General features: G+C 36.9%; 2 protein-coding genes and 1 pseudogene across 14 annotated transcripts in view; 2 read left to right on the top strand and 1 right to left on the bottom strand.

The window, feature by feature from the left end:
* Positions 1-9,685, top strand: part of NUP62CL (nucleoporin 62 C-terminal like) — a 105,384-nt gene extending 95,699 nt beyond the window's left edge. The window contains exon 9 of the mRNA XM_050777308.1: positions 9,589-9,685. The gene's annotated coding sequence lies outside the window, so the exon portion shown is untranslated. The remainder of the gene's footprint in view (positions 1-9,588) is intronic.
* LOC126945860 (general transcription factor 3C polypeptide 6-like) lies at positions 211-10,538 on the bottom strand (annotated as a pseudogene). The gene is made up of 4 exons (XR_007722552.1): positions 10,500-10,538; positions 8,714-8,886; positions 3,743-3,875; positions 211-922 (listed from the first exon to the last, which is right to left on the bottom strand). The product of XR_007722552.1 is annotated as a general transcription factor 3C polypeptide 6-like (transcript).
* A 1,509-nt stretch (positions 10,539-12,047) lies between these two features.
* Positions 12,048-19,128, top strand: part of RBM41 (RNA binding motif protein 41) — a 58,437-nt gene continuing 51,356 nt past the window's right edge. For 2 of the 12 annotated variants that reach the window (XM_050777288.1, XM_050777286.1), the window contains exons 1-3: positions 12,050-15,444; positions 18,121-18,237; positions 18,824-19,016. In XM_050777288.1, coding sequence (XP_050633245.1) covers positions 15,152-15,444; positions 18,121-18,237; positions 18,824-19,016 — 603 coding nt within the window. In that variant the 5' untranslated portion in view covers positions 12,050-15,151. The other 10 variants (XM_050777294.1, XM_050777292.1, XM_050777298.1 and 7 more) reach the window with 8 other exon arrangements.

Below are 19,128 nucleotides of genomic sequence, written 5' to 3'. Positions count from 1 at the left end.
GTCTCAAACTCCTAGGCCCAAGTGATCCTCCCACCTCGGCCTCCCAAAGTGCTGATATTACTGGTGTGAGCCACTGCACCCGGCCCAAACTATATTTTAAAAGTCCAATTCATGCCTGGTCCCAAATGATTCTGGTGAAATAAGTTGTATTATGACTGGATATGTGTGTATAGCCAATAAAATGCAATAAAATATTAAAAGACTGAAAGCTACACAGCAATTATTTTTATGTAAGAACTCTAAAAAGTTATTGACAAGTTATTATGAGAAACATTTCATCTAGGAATGATTTCTAAGGCAGCATTTGAGTTTCCATAAAAACAGAACTTTCTGTCTCAGAAGGTATATCAATAAGAGGACCAGAATCTTCTATTTCCAAGAGCATTGGTTTCTCCTGTTCACAACTCAGGTTTGAACTGTCATTCATTTGAATCTCTTCCCCTTCCAATTCCAAAGATTTATCTGGGGCTGAAGCTACCACTTCTTTGTCTTCATTTTCATGTAGAAAGCTACAAATCATGTTGGGTCGATAGGAGAAATCACTATCCTTTATTTGCAGCCATTCCACCTCACCTGTTTTCTTCTCCTTCCTTCTCTGTCAGAAGAGTTCTTGTCATGCTGAGCTTCTTCATTGTATGACATTTATATTTTAGCACTGTTTTATTATTGCCTTCTGTATCAGCATGTTCAACATTTTCTTCAAATATAACACAGGTCTCAAGAGTGTCTTCATACTCCCCAGCAAAGACACAGCTGTCCACTTGCAGAATGGGCCTCTCAGTGTCAGTGCCCAAAACCTTGCATTTATTTTCACATTTGAGAGAAAGTCTGAATCAATAATTCCTGATAATTCCACTAGAACTAACTGCTCCTCGTCTTCCTCCTTTTCTCCGTCCTCCAGACCCCGCTAGTTGGCCGCCGCCTTGGTCCGCGTTGCCTCGCCTCCTAGTCACTGGCCACGCCCTCCCGGAGCCACCATCTTGAGTACGGGCCCTGCATTCTCTTTTAAGGCATTTCTGATAATCAGCAATTTAAAAATCCTAGTTGTTATCTCCAACTGTCAATTTCACTAATGGTTCTTTTACTATCCATTATAAAGCTCCATGTTAACAAACATCTGCACATAGATATCCCAAAGGCTCAAATTAAACTTGTCTAAAACTAAACTCATTATTTTCATATTCTCTGGGCTCTCCCAGATCTGTAACTCCTTTTCTTTTTCTCAGCAAAAGACTACTGCTATTTACTCAGGAATCTAAAGCAGGCTATTTCTATTTATTCAGTAAGTGATGATGATTATAATGCTTAAATGGCTCTTGAATCCTTTGTCTTCACTAGTTTCCCACTACCACATCCCTATTTCAGGCTTTCTTTGTCCCCCACCTTGAAAATATAATTTTTTTCAGGTTTATGAAAAACATCAGCTCCTTGTCCATACCTTATTTTCTTACTCCCTAGGGCAATCACTTTCAATTATTTTAGCTAAATTTTGCAACTATTTATTTGTATATTTTAAAACATCATGTAGTGTTACTTTTTAGTTTTTCCATATTAGGCCTTCTTACTGACTTTCCAAAATGGGTGGAGGGGAGGATTTAACTCTTTTATATCATATATACATATATATATACACACACACATTTTCCTCATCCTAATATGTATATATTATAAATTTCACGTAGAGCAATATTTAATAGTTGAATTATGATTGCATAAATGTTATTTGCAGCCTGGCCATGTAGCATACTATATTATGTCTTCTTCCTTTTACAAGTTTTATTTTCCTTTGAATCTTATTTCTTTATTTGCTTAGTGTTCTATATACTTTCAATAATTTGTTCTTTAAGTCCCTGCTTTTACTTTAAATCTATCAGTTGCATCTTTGATTCATCTCTGCTAGAGTCCTGTAATCTCTATATTACAATCCGTAATTGTTGCTTTCTTGGTCTGCTGCTCGGCTATGGTCTCCCTTCTATAGCATTCTTGTATTGCCTCTATTCTTTGTTGGTTCTCCAGTTTCATAGCTCTTACTTACACTTCTGTTTCTTGGTTTATTCCCTTGTTTCTGATATAGCACATATTCTAGCAGTTTCCAGAAAGAGTGCATAGGAAGTAAACTTTTTGAGACCTTGCCTGTCTGAAAAGGTATTTATTCTACCCTCACATCTAATAGATAATATTGGGTATTGAATTTTAGCTTGGAAATAATTTTCCCTGGAACTTTTGAAGAAGTTGTTCTGTTGTTTTCTAACTTTGAAGGCCGTTTTGATTCCTGAACCTCATGTGAACTTTCCATTGTGTTTTTCAGTGGAAGGTTTTAGGGTCTTCCTCAAAATACTGAAGTATCAGATGTTGTGTTTTGGTGTGGATCTGTTTCATCCACTGAGCCCATTATTGCTGATTCAAGGAATTCATTTCTTTCAGTTTGGGTCTATTTTCTTGAATTAAGTTTTAGCTCATTCTTTCTGGAAATACTCTTTTTCTAATGTTTGATGCCGTGGACTGATCTAAATTTAATTTCTCTCCTATTTTCTCGTTATATTTTTGTTAAATTTTCTGGGGTATGTACTCAAGTTTTTGTCTTTCTACAGATCTTTGATTTCTGCTATAAGTTTAATTTTGCAAGAGCTTGTTGTGTTGTTTTATGATTATGTATATGTACTTTGTAAATAGCATCCTGTTCTTATTTCATGAGTTCAGTATTATCTCTTTGAGGATATTAATGATTTTTAAAATGTATATTTTATTCTTTCTGGAGTATACCTTTTAGCTTTCTTTATATTTCTGTTTTGTTTCAGTCTTTCTCGTGTTAGAGGCTTTCCTCAAATATCTGGTGATTCTTGGTTGTCCATTTATATTCAAGAATGATACACTGAAAAGTTTTGTAGGTGGGGCTTGTTAACTCACTATTATAGGATAATTTGTCTAGACCTTTTCATTGGGGGACCTCTAACTGTTATCTTCAGGATTTATCTCTTTAGCTGGTCAAATTCTCTGGGGAAGAAACTTCCAGCTCCTGGCTAGAGATAAGCCTGGTGTTAAGCCAGTGTTCTGAGAACTGTTGGAGAAGAGACTGCAGGCTCTGTTCAGTTTGTAGGCTTTCACTTTATCCCTTGTATAACTTTGACTTAATTCCTGTTTTGGTACAGAATACTTGCCCTCTGCTCTGCCTGGTGTCCCTGATCCACAGCTTATTTGGTTTACCCTCTCCAAAGGAAAATTATCTCCAGGAGTTGGGTAGGGAGAATTGCCAGATGTAGGATGTGGAAGAGAGGAGGGGTCTGTTTCTTATATTTTTCACAGTTCTGTTTTTAGCTCCACTTTCAACACCACTTTGAATTACCTAGCTCTACTAATTCCATATTCTTTCTAGGGTTCTCTTGTACAAATCCAGTTGCAAATTTCATAGTTTTTTTGTTGTCTCCTTTTCTTGTTTTTGTCCTCATGACATTATGCTTTTGTCTTTTTCTTCTTCTTTTAAAAATATCTTTACTGCTATTTTACAAATGTTTTGAAATGGAGCAGTGGTAAATGCATTTGCTTGATCTCTAACTGGTGACCTTAGTGGTCTCCTCCCCCCCCATTCTAATTCACTTTCACAATACTGTCAAGATGATCTTGATAACGTCACACTCTATTCTAGTCATCTCTTTATTAAAACCCTTCACTAGTTCCGATTGCCCAATGATAAATTCGATTCTTTGCATAATATACAAAGTACCCTGCATAATCTAACCCCTACCTGGTTCTCTAGCCTCATCTCGAAGAAGTATTTATGGTTTTCTAAACGCCTGATGTTATTTCCTCTTCTGTATTTTCGGATGTTCAGTTTCTTTTGCCTGGAGTACTCTACCCCATCATCGTCTGCCTGGTAGCTGCTTCCATGTCAAGATGGTTTATGAAGCCTTCCTTGACTTCCTTGGCTCATCATTCTAATAGTTGTTTATCCCCTTCTTTGTATCCATGCTGTGTTCTACCTAATGTAGTATTAGCATTTATCATATAACATTTTAGTTATTTATTTACATGTCTGTTTACTGGAATTTGAGCTTCTTGATAGAGATAATATCTTAATTATTTTTGTATCTTCAGAATTTAGCAATGCCCGGCATGAGCTTGGGGTCCAATATATGGTTTCAATTTATTTGTCGCCTGATATTTACACAGCATACTGTATTTAGCTTTTGGTGGAGAAAGAGATACAAAGCTACAGACATGTGTACATGACCATCTTTCCATGTTATTAAACATTCTACATGTTAATGGCTGCTAAATATTGCATTATATGGATATACTGTAGTTTGTTTAGTTAATAGCCCATTGTTAGGTATTAGTTAATGTTTCAAACTTTTTGCTGTTTTAAATCATGCTGCAGTAAAAACCTAGCTGGAGGTAAATTTTAAGGTGTACATCCATGATTACTGGACATAAATAAAATTCTTAGAAGTTAAAATGGTAAATCAGTAGTAATGTCTGTTTTAAAAGCTTTTGGTATATATCCTTCCAGGTAGGTTGTACTAATTTATATTTTCACCAGAAATTCATTAGGGGGGACCCATTTTTCTGCACTCTTTCCAGTACCACTCCTGTAATCACTACCACCACCACCACCACCACCACCATGATGATGATCATTCTTTGCCAAGATTTATAGGTTAAAATAATATATTCCTGGTTGAATTTGCATTCCTCTGGTTACTATTGAGGTTGAGTATTTCTAAAATGTTTATAAATAATTTGTGTGTCATTTTATAAGGTGCCTATTTGTGTCTTTAACTATTTTCCTGTCAGGATATTTTTTTCTCTCACTGCCTCAATTTTTTTCTAGGAGAAATGAGAGATATACTATATAGCATTGCTTATGAAAGTACATTGTATTCTTTGACAATGAATTTAATCTCATCTAATAATTTTTATATGTATAACTTAAAATTTTTTTAAAGCATTAATTACAGTTTCTAGAAATCTGTGTCTGGGTTTAATGACTAAATCTCTTTTCATAATCTTTTTTGAATCTTCACCTAAAGTATTTGCAAAAGGCTAAGTTGAAGAAAACATCTGTCTCCAAAACAGAATGACACTGGCTGGAAGCAGCTTCACCAAAATCTTTTGAGAATAACAAATAATTGTTTTAAAATATTTTTAAATACACAAATATACCCCCTTAACCAATAGCCATTTAGTTAGGCCTATAGAGTTGTACAGACATCAAACAATCCAGTATTAGAACACATTTGTTACCGCCAAAATTTTCTCTTGGCCATTTGCAGTTATTCCCCATTTCTATCCCAAACCCCATGCAACCACTAATCTACTTTCTGTCTTTATAGATTTACCTTTTCTGGAGAGTTTACGTAGATTGAATCATATTATATGTGGCCTTTTGTGTCTGGTTTCTTTCATTTAACATATTTTCAAGGTTCATCTATGTTGTAACATATATCAGTATTTAATTCCTTTTTATTGCTGTGTATCATTTCATTGTACAGTCATACCATATTCTGTTTATCCATTCATCAGTTGATGAACATTTCTTTTTTTTTTTTAATTATACTTTAAGTTCTAGGGTACATGTGCACAACGTGCAGGTTTGTTACATATGTATACATGTGCCATGTTGGTGTGCTGCACCCATTAACTCTTCATTTACATTAGGTATATCTCCTAATGCTATCCCTCCCCCCTGCCCCCCCCACAATAGGACCCGGTGTGTGATGTTCCCCTTCCTGTGTCCAAGTGATCTCATTGTTCAGTTCCCACCTATGAGTGAGAACATGCGGTATTTGGTTTTCTGTTCTTGCAATAGTTTGCTGAGAATGATGGTTTCCAGCTGCATCCATGTCCCTACAAAGGACATGAACTCATCCTTTTTAATGGCTGCATAGTATTCCATGGTGTATATGTGCCACATTTTCTTAATCCAGTCTGTCACTGATGGACATTTGAGTTGATTCCAAGTCTTTGCTATTGTGAATAGTGCCGCAATAAACATACGTGTGCATGTGTGTTTATAGCAGCATGACTTATAATCCTTTGGGTATATACCCAGTAATGGGATGGCTGGGTCAAATGGCATTTCTAGTTCTAGATCCTTGAGGAATCGCCACACTGTTTTCCACAATGGTTGAACTAGTTTACAGTCCCACCAACAGTGTAAAAGTGTTCCTATTTCTCCACATCCTCTCCAGCACCTGTTGTTTCCTGATTTTTTAATGATTGCCATTCTAACTGGTGTGAGATGGTATCTCATTGTGGTTTTGATTTGCATTTCTCTGATGGCGAGTGATGATGAGTGTTTTTTCATGTGTCTGTTGGCTGTATGAATGTCTTCTTTTGAGAAGTGTCTGTTCATATCCTTTGCCCACGTTTTGATGGGGTTGTTTTTTTCTTGTAAATTTGATTGAGTTCTTTATAGGTTCTGGATATTAGCCCTTTGTGAGATGAGTAGATTGCAAAAATGTTCTCCCATTCTGTAGGTTGCCTGTTCACTCTGATGGTAGTTTCTTTTGCTGTGCAGAAGCTCTTTAGTTTAATTAGATCCCATTTGTCAATTTTGGCTTTTGTTGCCGTTGCTTTTGGTGTTTTAGAAATGAAGTCCTTGCCCATGCCCATGTCCTGAATGGTATTACCTAGGTTTTCTTCTAGGGTTTTTATGGTATTAGGTCTAATATTTAAGTCTCTAATCCATCTTGAATTAATTTTCGTGTAAGGAGTAAGGAAAGGATCCAGTTTCAGCTTTCTACTTATGGCTAGCCAATTTTCCCAGGACCATTTCTTTTTTTTTTTGAGATGGAGTTTCTCTCTTGTCACCCAGACTGGAGTGCAATGGCACAATCTCGGCTCACTGCAACCTCCACCTCCTGGGTTCAAATGATTCTCCTGCCTCAGCCTCTTGAGTATCTGGGATTACAGGCACCTACCACAACACCTGGCTAATTTTTGTATTTTTAGTAGATACAGGGTTTCACAATGTTGGCCAGGCTGGTCTCGAACTCCTGACCTCAGGTGATCTTCTTGCCTCGGCCCACCAAAGTGCTGGGATTACAGGTGTGAAGCACGGCACCCAGCCTCTTGTTATTAAAATATAGTTTTAGTGCTTACATTTAGATTGATAATCCATCTTGAGTTGATTTTTGTATATAGTTAAAGGTGGGGGTTTGATTTCATTTAGATGTAGATATCCAGTTGTCCCAGAGCCATTTGTTGAAAAAGATTATGATTTCTATCATTGAATTGCCTTGGTACCTTTTAAGGTTTTATTTTTGGACTTTGTTTCTGTTTCATTGATCTCTATGGCTATTATATGCCCATATCATGCTGTCTTGGTTACTTGATTAAGTTTTAAAATCAGATAGTGTTATTTTGTTTTCATTTTTAAAATAAAAACAAAAGCTCCCTTTTATCAAAAAAAATAAATAAAATAAAATAAAATCAGATAGTGTTAAGTCCTACAGTTTGTTCTTATTTTTCAAGATTGTTTTTTTCTGGATCCTTTGCCTCTCCATGTACATTTAAAATAAGCTTGTCTATTTCTATAAAAAGAACCTGCTAGAATTTTCATAGGGATTACATTGAATCTGTAGATCAGTTTGTGGAGAATTGCCATCTTAACAATAGCAAGTCTTTCAATCCATGAACATGGAATGTATCTCCACTTATTTAGATATTCTTTAGTTTTTCTTAGCAATTTTTTTTGTCAATGTACAGGTCTTATACTTCATTTGTTAAGTTTATTCCTAAGTATTATAATTCTTTTCGATGCTATTGTGAATGAAATTGCTTTCTTATTTTCATATTGTTTAGTACAATTATTTTTTAATAATGTCCATATGTGTATGCCATATTTAATATGCTAGCAGGAACCAGTCAATCACTGATGCTTGCCATGGGAACAAAATTCTGGGCATTAAGTATCTAGGTGCAGATTTTGCCCTTAAAGAATGAAAGTCTTAAAAAATTAAAGTATGTTAATACAGAAATAGTCCTAGGAATTCAATGAGAAGACATGACAAAATGCTAATATTAAGGCTCTCTTAATATTGCTGACTTGTATTTCTTGATAGTTTATTGATTTTTTAAAATCGTTATAAATGTACCCCTTTGCATTTAATATGTATCAATCAGCAAATTACTAGAATGTGCTTATGTTGACACTTCTGATCTCAAGTTAATGGTTTGTTGTAGTGCTCATCTGTGCTTCCATCATATTAAAAACGTTATTTAGGGGAAAAAATTGCACCCCGCAGTTAGTTATTACAACAAAAAGGAGATATATTTTGCCAGGCTCAACATACTGTTTTTCTGGCCTTTTATAGACAGCCAGCATTGAAATCACTGTCCTTAAAGCATGATCTTGCAGAATGTCTTTATAAGATAAAATGAGGTATTATACTTTAAAAACTGGGTAACATTAGGGTTTTTCTAATTAGGTGAAGAAAATTTAAGTATATTACAGCTGGCCCTTGAACAATGGAGGGTTTAGGGGTACTAATCCCCACACAGTAAAAAAACAAATATAACTTTTGAATCCCCAGAACTTAACTACAAATAGCCTACTGTTGATGGAAGCCTTACCACTAACATAGTCGATTAACACGTATTTTGCATGTTATATGTATTATTATATACTGTATTCTCATGATAAAGTAAGCTAGATAAAAAGAAAATGTTGTCAAGAAAATCATAAGGAAGAAAGGAAGAAAAAAAAATTTACCAGTTTTTAAGTGGAATCGGATCATCATAAAGTTCTTCATCCTCGTCATCTTCATGTTGAACAGGGTGAGGAGGAAGAGGAGAGGGTGGTCTTGTCTCAAGTGTGGCAGAAGTGGAAGAAAATTCATGTATAGTGGATTTGCACAGTTTAAACCTATGTTGTCCAAGAGTCAACTGTATATTGTTTAAAGTTTTTAGTGTATCTCTTGTAAATTCTTTTTCTTCTTGGGCACCAGTTATGGCTTATTCACTAGTAACCATTAATGGACACTAAACAAATGACCAAGTTTATTTGTGCATGTTAATAGAAAAACTCAGAGTATCATGCTTATTTCAACAGCTTAGTTTTACTAGCAGAAATTTACTGTTTCATATGGTAAAATTAATGGTATTTTGTGGTACTCGGCCCCTGAGAAAATTTAAGAACCACCAAGTTAAATAAATCATTATTAGAAAAGAACAGAAATGTAAATATACTCAGTGCACTCATTTGCTTATAGGTAGCTAAGACCCACCAAAACCTATACTCCCAATTTAATGACTACCCTGTATGTCACTTTTAGGGTGTAGTAAGTCAAAAAGCAGTTAACACCTCATTCTAACAAAACATAAATGTCAACTACACAGTTGTTTGCCTGAAAGCTAGGGAGAGCAGAAAAAAACAAAACAAAACAAACAAACAAAAGTCTTGTCCATTGTTTTCAGAGTTTCCAAACAGATAGATGAGTGTTTTTTTCTTATGTGTTTTCTAAAACTTAAAGCTATTGAAATTGCTATGTAAAGTTTTGTTATTCATATGTTGAAAGAAATACGTAAATTATGTTCATGGGATATTTTGGCCTTAGATTAATGATTGTGTGACTTTTTCTCCTATAGACATGCTGCGAAGGAAGGTAGAAGAGGTAACACAGGTTTTTGAGGATCGTCTTCACAAGGAGCATGCACGCGATGTCAACACTGCTTTTCATTGAATGACCGTATCTTCAGCATGTCGTTTCTGGATTATTACCTACAAATTCTGATGTTAAATAGAGTAGTATTTATACTTAATATTTCATCTTGATCGTAAATGAATTGTGCATCCTTTTTTTTTTCATTTAAATATTGTACTGTTGAGAATTATACCTTAGTTTTGTTTTTAGTATTAGAAAATCAAAATTATACTAACCCCTTTGTCCAGACAGCAACCTCTTAGATGTTGACCCTGTATGTGTAATTTATGTCTTACTCTCCCTGGCATCAGTACACATCATCCTTCTCACTCCAGTTGAATCATAGGGTGATGTTTGCCAAAAGTACATGCCAACATATATAGTGCTAGATACTGTAAAGTCTCTTCTTCTTAAAGGAACCTCCTCTCTAGTTTGAGATATAATTAATGCTTGTCTGTATAAAAACAATATAGATAATATAAAGAAGTACAGTATGAGTTATAGAAAGTGTGTTATAGAGATTCAGAGCAGGGAGGACAAGTTAGGGTAGATTATTATTAAAAGGTTAAGGAAAGGTAAGTTTCAAGGAATTCGGTTATTTTTAATGTATGGCTATACGGCATTTTATTTGGTTTTAGCATATGATTTATAGTTGGTGATTTCTGTGTATTTGTTTGCTTTTTTTTTTTTTTTTAATAAGCCTTCTTCTTAGGTTTGGAACAGTCTGTTCTCCTGTGTTTCATGTTTCACCTAAGTCATAAATAAAGGTAATGTCCTGAAAAAAAAAAAACATGTAATACTGAAGTTAACTATTAAAATTTTTAAGTGGATAGAGCTCAGTCACCTAGAATTTACTGAGCTAAATTTGCTGTTGTACTGATTGCACGCGACCATCCTGGCAGGTACACATTACACGAAGAAATATTTTTGAAATGAATATTAGCCATGATCAGTCTTATGAGCAGACTAAATGCCAAAATTGACATGGACTCTTTTTTTTCTACTCAAACTTTTCCAAGCAGCAGCTTCTTATCCAGTAAGTTTTTGTAACCACGCAGAATTATAGAACGTGAAAGTAATACAGAACTCGTATAATCTTGTGGATGATTTCTGTAGATAAACACAACTTTTAAGTATAATCTTTAGTACTCTCTAATTTTTCAGTTCAGTATTATTACTCGTATACCCTAGATAATAGTAATACTAAAGACATTTTTTCCCATTGCTTTTGGAGATTCAACTCTTGTAAAGTAGCCTGTGTACAAGTTCTACATTCAGTAATGAGAATATAGTATATCACAGGAAACAGTGACTCTAGTCTTGTTCCTGCCTAATTAACTGGACAAATAATTTCATCTTGGGCATTATCTTTGTCCATAAATGAAAAAGTTGCATCATATTAGGGTTTCCCAAACTGTTTTGTGAGAAGAAACTGGTTTTCATTTCTCTGAAGTTTTTAGATCCCTTTATGTCTTTTCACTGTGAGTAGAGTGCTTATTCTATATTTCCTAAGTAAAATAAAGAAAAAGGAAACTACAATACTGCTTATACTATCTTATTGTTACATTATCTTCAGTGGGAGTTCTAGTATTTTTCCCAGTACATAGAAGATGCCAGAGGATGGCAACTGGCTTCTAGATTGATCTAGTAATGCTATTAAGACTTACAGGGTGATCTCAATGTACTGTCTGGAATTGTACATGGGACTAAATCATCTCTAAGATTCTTTCTGACCGTTTCTAACATGTAAAGAAATGACACTGTTGAACAAATTTTTTTTTGTTTGTTTTTTGAGACAGGGTCTTGCTCTGTCACCTAAGCTAGAATGCAGTGGCATGATCTCAGCTCACTGCAACCCCTGCCTGCTGGGCTGAAGCGATTCTCCTACCTCAGCCTACCAAGTAGTTGGGACTACAGGTGCACACCACCACACCTGGCTAATTTTTGAGTTTTTTGTAGATACGGGGTTTTGCCATGTTACCCAGGCTGGTCTTGAACTCCTGGGCTCAAAGGACCCACCCGCCTTGGCCTCCCAAAGTGCCAGGATCACAGGCGCGAGCCACTGTGCCCAGCCACATTGAACAAATCTTAATTAAAAGGTCAGAAATACAGAAATAAGCTATTTTTACCAGTGATGTTAAAGCACCATTTATGTTAGGCACTGGAGTCTTCAGCCCCTTGTAACCATTGTTAACCAGCTGACATATTAGCTGAAGAATTCTTAAAGTGTTGACACTATCCCAGTGCATACCCATTTTTTAATCCTTTGAAAAGATGCTATATTTGTTTCTATAACAGCATTTATGCTGTTTCGTTTGGGAAATTTGAAAGACTTGCACAGTTGTTTACTCTTTTTTTTTTTTTTTTTTGAGACGGAGTCTTGCTATGTTGCCCAGGCTGGAGTGCAGTGGCATGATCTCCGCTCACTGCAAGCTCCGCCTTCCGGGTTCACGCCACTCTCCTTCCTCAGCCTCCCGAGTAACTGGGACTACAGATGCCCGCCCACCACGCCCGGCTAATTTTTTGTATTTTTAGTAGAGACGGGGTTTCACCATGTTAGCTAGGATGGTCTCTAGCTCCTGACCTCGTGATCCGCCTGCCTCGGCCTCCCAAAGTGCTGGGATTACAGGCCTGAGCTACCGCGCCCGGCCCAGTTTACTCTTGATATTAGATGGTGAGTAGATTCAAGAGAAGATTTTTGGTTTTAACATCTTCCATATCTTGGAATCATAACTGCTTCATAATGTAGTCTTCAGAAGCATGCCACAAACAAAGCACCTAAAAAGGACAAACCCAAAAAATGTGTCTCTGTTAAGAATGAGCTTCTGGATTAATTAAACTAACCTTGTTAAATTGTCAGAAAGACAAATGAGGCATATTTTTCGGTTTGTCATAAATTCTTCTAGGGGTAAAATTGTGAAATTAGGTAAGATCTCTGTGCCCATGTATAACATCTAGAGATCTCCAAGGCTTTGTATACACTGTCTGATGTCCTTCTAAGCTGGGGAGAAGGATGTTGGGGGAAACAGAATAGCTATTATTACACAGTTAACACGTTTGGCAGAATTAGAAATGGCCTGGTTTTCTTTTTAGTATAATTTTCTGAATATCTTTTTGTACCTATCACTTGCACTGGTTACAGTTATACACAGGTATGTAGAGTACTTCTTATGACCTTGCTTTCCAGTTGCAATTCCACAGCTATGTGAATATGTATCTTAGCTATTCATTTTCCACTCATCCCACCTAGTGGATTTGCAATGTAGTGTGTATCGTTTCAATATCAATAGGCTATATGTTTATTAGAAGTTGTACACAAGTTTGGTGTGATGGTTGGTGTAATATTTGTTCCACCCTTTGCCACCGTCCCAGAGGATAAGCACACTAGCAACCTTGGTGTATTTTTCCATTTCCTTGTCAATTCCTTGTCAATGTGTCAATTTAGACAGATTGGTTGAGCCACAAAATTCAGCTCTACCACCGTATAGGATTTACCTGGTGCAGGCGATGATGTGACCCCCATTTTGTTTATACTTATATTCAGTTTATGTTCTGTGCCAAAGCTACAAAGTGGTACATGTTATGCCTGCAGTCATTCACCTTTATGCTTCAAGAGCACAGTTATTTGCATATGATAGGTCTTAGGTAGCTCACCATGACATTTTCAATCTGATAGAAGTTCTCAGGACAGGAAATTCTACAATGTTTTTCAGTAGCTGCTTTTTGGTCCTTTGCTCTAACTTGAGCATGGCAATACAAAGCAGTTTGAATAAGTCTAAATCTACTGATTAACATTTGACTGTTTACTCATAGATTACCACTCAATCATGGAATAACTTTAAAGCCATACCTTTGTATGTGCTTGACAGTCACCCTATTCTTAGGAGGTATCCCCATTTTACAGATGAGAAAACTGGCCTAGACCAGTTAAAGAAACTTACTGAAACCCACAGTCTAGTAACTTACCAGAGTAAAAATTCAAGTCCAGATTGCCTCTAAAACCCTATTGTGCTATACTGTCAACTGAGAAGTGAGATTCAAATCCAAGTAGTATGCCCCGCCCCCCACCATTATCTACAATCTTTTTTTCTTTGGCTCCTTGAGATGTAAGAGGGTTTCTCTTTAATTAAAAAGGTATTGACTAGGTAATGTAGTCATGGGTTCAAAATTCAAAGGGCACAAAAATATACAATGAAGAATTATTTCTGCCCTTGTCCCTCAGCCATCCAGTTCCCCTACCTGGAGGCATTCACTCATCATTTGTCTGTAAGTTCTCCCAAAGATATCTTGTGCATATACAAGAAAACACATATATGTAAGTTTTTAAGTGACTAGAGCTCCCCTTTTTATGCAAATAGAAGCATAGTATACACATGGTTCTGCATCTTGCTATTGCACTAACTATATTTTGGAGATTGTTCAGTAGCAGTTCGTAGAGAACTTTGTCATCTTTATAACTGCTGCATAGTTTTTCACTGAATGATATATTTTCATAGTTTGTTCTTGGATATTTTCATTTCTGTTTTTATAAACAATGTTGCAAGGAATGATAGTAGGTTAGAGGATATATAGTATTGAGGACTCTATTCATAACTGAATTGCTGCTTTAAAGGGAATGTACATTTATGATTTTAGTAGTATCCTCATTTGCCCCCAATAGATGTTGTACCAATTTATATTCCTACCACTAGTGTATTGAGAGCACCTGTTTCCCCACAATCTCAATAAAACAAGTGTGTTATCAAACTTTTGGATCTTTCCCAGTCTGTTAGGTGAAAAATGGTACTTTAGTGTACTTTTAAAAACAAACTTTAAGTTTTAGAACAGTTTTAGTTACAGAAAGGTTGCATAGTACAAAGTTCCACATACCTGCAACTCAGTTTCCCTTGCATAACTCTGGTACATTTGTCACAGCTAACGAACCTTGTTATTAACTAAAGAGCATAGTTCATTCACATTTCCTTAGTTTTTACCTCATGTCTTTTTTTCTGTTCCAGGATCCCATTCAAGATACTACATTACTTTAGTCATCATGACTCCTTTGGTTCCTTTTGTCTGTGACAGATTCTCATGTTTTTGATGACCTTGCTATTTTTAAGGAGTACTGGTAGTCAGTGCACTTTAAAATTTCTGAGATTGGACATCTTTTCATACACTTAAAGACCTTTGCATTTCCATTTCTCGGAACTAAGAGCCCATGCTTTTAACCACTATACTATACCTCTTTCTTGATTCACCATAATTATCAGTAAAACATTTGTGAACCTGAATACACACAGACTTCTGATTCTAAGTGGACAAAACTCTCAAGTCTCTGTTACAGATAGAGGAGAACCATTAATACAGGTGATATAGTCAGACTCGTGTCTGATGACTCTGGCTACATCATGAAGGATGAAGCAGAGGCTCTACTGGAAACGGTAGGTAGGCTGGATAAATCCTTGAAAGAAAAGCAGTGTTGATAAGAAGTTCAAAGGAAATTACAGAAGAGCCAGGAATTAGTGGTAATGAATGAGAGAATCAAAAAGTCAAAGGTGACTCGGTTTTTTGAGCTGGATATTTTGGGTCTTCTTTTGAACCTAGATGAGCAATTCAAAATCAATATTTGGACAATGTTCAGCATACCTGTCACTCGAGACCTACTTTCTCTTTCTGTCGCCATAGCTCTGTGCTACTACAATTCCCAGAGCCCCATGCTCCATCACAATCCCCTTAGAGTCCGCCGCGCGGAGTTCTGGGACTTGAGGTCCGCGGCCTATTTACGCAAGTTGGAGGTAGGGGCCTGTGGAAACATGAAGAGGTAAGGACTTGTCTGAAGAGCAGGCGGCAAGGGGAGCTCTCTTCTACTTTTTCTTTTGAAAATGGCTTCAATTGCTTTCTGGTTTGGGTATTGCACGTTCTCGGGATGCGATTTCGTGGGAGCGGGAAGACGACAAAGGAGACGGGAGGAGGGGAGACGGGCTGAACAGGCCTGCAGAGCGAAGGTCAGGAAGGGCTGCCACCGGGCCCGGCTGCTGTGGGTATGCCCTCCCGGCATGGGCCCCGGGAGCTGGCCAGGTGCTGCGGCCTCGTCGTTTCACACGGACCCAGCTAGGCAAAAGGGTTTGAGGCTGACCAATTCCCGGCGCCGGAGATGAAGGTACCTCGGGCCAACCCCTCCTCGTCCTCCCCTACCGCCACCTCCACCTGAGAAAGGCTCGGGGCCAGCGTATTTATTTGCAACGTCTGTGTGTTGGAGACTACTTGCTCGGGCCCCGAAACCATATAGCGCTTTCCAATCTTAAAGTAAAGGAGCGGTACTTTGTTTCTAAATGTAGAAGGAGAGCACCAAAGCGGTTGGATTTTTGGGATGGGGGGAGGGGAGGTGGAAGGCATTGCTGGGCTCAGTTCCCCTTACTGGTCCTGAGGTAAATGGCCGCTTGAGCCTAAACGGCCCGAGCCTCCCAACTATTGACAGGCTTAAATTAATTTTTAGATTCACGCTGCAAGTAGAATCATCACTCTGGAGTAGTGCAGTGCGTTTAAAATTCTTACTGATATGTTTTCCTGCACTGTCAGTTCCTTGCATCTTTTAAAAAACCGTTTTTGACTTTCCCTGCCTGAAACTAACCTTTAACGTTTTTTTTTTTTTTTTTTTTACAGTATCTCATCCATGCAAAATAATCTATAATGTATATATACAGCTTAAAGAATAATAAAGGTTCGCATCCACTGCAAGCTTCAGAAATAGGACATTGCCAGTCCCTTAGAAGTCTACTGTGTCTTTTCCCTCCCTTCGTTCCCCTCTGAGGTGACCACTATCCGGAATTTTGCGTTACTGATTCCCTTGCTTTTAAAAAAGCAAATAGTTTCTAGTACATATGAATTTATCCCTAAACAAAATGTTCCTAGTTTTATCTGTTTTTCAACTTTATACAAATGGACACATATATTCATTTTTCCGTGACTTGCTTTATTTTTTTACTCAACATTTCTTTTTGAGATTCATGTGTGTTGATGTCTAGAAACTTTAAACTTAGTAAGAAGTTTTGGGATTCTAAGTAATAAAAAATTGAGATACTTAAAATGAATTTTTTAACACCTTGGGCCTAAAGATAATTTAGAATTTTGCAAAATAGGGCCAAGTCTTTCTAGAGCCTGGGAATATTGTTTTTAATTATGGGTGTTAGTTTTTCTAGACTTTATCATAACCTCACTAGGAAAGAGCTATTTTATAAGGAAAGTATTTGATATTTGGTTTTTTTCCTGGAGTTAATTCATTTTTTGTATTTTTTTAAAATAATCTGTTGTTTCATGCTTAAATGGCCCTGTTATTTCTTTACACTCTAATAAGAGTTTTTAATTACTTAGTAGATCATGCTAGCCATGGCCTAGATTTCTACACAGTGGTGCCCAGGCTATAAAAATGTTATGACCATCTTCATATTTCTTTCTGTATTCTCTCCTTGGAGATCTCCTCCTCAGAGCTCCAGATCTTGTTATCACAGATGACTCAAGATTTATACATTCAGCCTCGGACTCTCATCTCTCATTTTCCCTTTAGCCAGTCACTCATGCTGTCCCTTCAGAATCATGTATTTGAAGTACTCCTGATACTTCATGCTGGCGTTTCTATTGTAAAAGGTACTAGACTCAACATGACTAAAACAATACTGACTTTCCCTTTCCCAAATCATTTATTCCATCTAGAGCTTTGGCTTTCCTTCATTGGTACCATTGTTCTCTCAGTTACACAGACTGAAATTTTGGGATTATCTTTGACTTCCTTGCCTCTGCTTCCAAAAGTCCCCTCTCATCTAACCCTTTCTTTCCATTTTCACTATTACCATTTCAGTCTAGACCTTCATCACTGTATACTTCACTAGTTTCATAACTAGTTCTTGTTTCTTCCCTTTGAATCTCTATGGCATATTATAACCACATTCATCTGTCTAAACTATCACTTGCACTGTGTCACTTAACTGCTTGATAAATTACTACTTCTCATTATCCTTCAGTATATATTACTGTCCCTTTGTACTCTCTTTTCCTGTTTTCCTTTTCTTCATCACACACTTTTCAATGTCAGCGTAAGAGTACCTTTCTGAAGTCTTCCTTTACCACCTTTTTCTACCAATTTTCTCTTCTGTGAATTTCTACTAATTTGGCCTATGCTTCTATGTGTTGTTATTCTCTCCTCCCACCGCCGACACAACATGTACATACATGTTTTTTCTCCCTAAATAGATTGTGACCTTCTTAAGGATAGAGACTATGTCTTAAACACCTTCGACTTCCCTCAGTACCTAGCATAGCGCATTCTGTGTAGACAGGTATTTAGTAAGTGTTCATGGACTAAATGGTAAAGGGCAGTGAATTGTTGGAGAAGTGTCTTTGAATAAATGGGGTCTCTAATGGTAGATAATATAGATAAGGAATATATTTTGAGACTCACAGTCTCTACTGTTTTCTGTATATATTCTTATATCTACTCCAGGGTAAACAGCTGTGTGAAGAGTGATGAGCATGTCCTGGAGGAGCTGGAAACAGAAGGGGAGAGGCAGCTGAAAAGCCTCCTTCAGCATCAACTTGATACTTCTGTCTCCATTGAGGAGTAGGTATTGATTTTACAAACGGAGAGTATCATAGAGTCTCACCTCCAGGTGACAGATCTCTCTTAAAGCCTAGATGGAATGTTCCTCTCCCACCTCCCTTTCTTTGTCAGACTTCAATGTATTAGGCAGAGTTTTGATTCTGTGTCTTTTCCTCTGGGAAGCCTCCCATATCTCACTAAGTCTGGGCCAAGTACCTATTTTATGTCCTCCTACAGCATCCCATATTTCCCTTAACATAGCACTTGTAACCCAATATTATCATTGCCTGTTTACTTGCCTCTGTTCCACTGTTTTTCCACAAAAGCAGGAGCCATTTTTATCTTTTTTTAAAGCTATTAAATCCTTAGTATCTAGCAGAGTGTCTGATGCATAGTAAGTACTCAATAAATATTTTTTGATTTAGTTTATTATTCCTGGATGAGGGGACTACTGATGGAGTTACATTTTGTTGCAGTCGCTTAGAAATAAGATGTAAAAGAAAATTTGCTAGTGAGTTTCATTGTACCTCTTACAGTATAGAACCTCCATTTTTGTGAATGGTAGTAACCTCAAGATGTTCTTACTCTCCTCCTGCATGTTTTGCAGATGTATGTCTAAGAAAGAGAGCTTTGCTCCTGGTACTATGTACAAGCCCTTTGGGAAGGAAGCAGCTGGGACTATGACTTTGTCCCAATTCCAGACACTGCATGAGAAGGACCAGGAAACTGCCTCTCTCAGGGAATTAGGGCTTAATGAAACAGAAATCTTGATCTGGAAGAGCCATGTTTCAGGTGAAAAGGTGAGTGGGGTAATTTTGTTGTTGTTGTTTGTTTGTTTGTTTGTTTGTTTTTCTCCTCGAGGAAACAGCAAAATCTCTTCATTTTAGCATTGAGAGCCTTTTCATTTTCAGT

This window comes from Macaca thibetana, chromosome X (assembly GCF_024542745.1).
Source record: "Macaca thibetana thibetana isolate TM-01 chromosome X, ASM2454274v1, whole genome shotgun sequence".
Taxonomy (NCBI): Eukaryota; Metazoa; Chordata; class Mammalia; order Primates; family Cercopithecidae; genus Macaca; species Macaca thibetana.
Note: the sequence above shows the minus strand (reverse complement) of the source record. Positions and strands in the feature narration are given on the sequence as shown.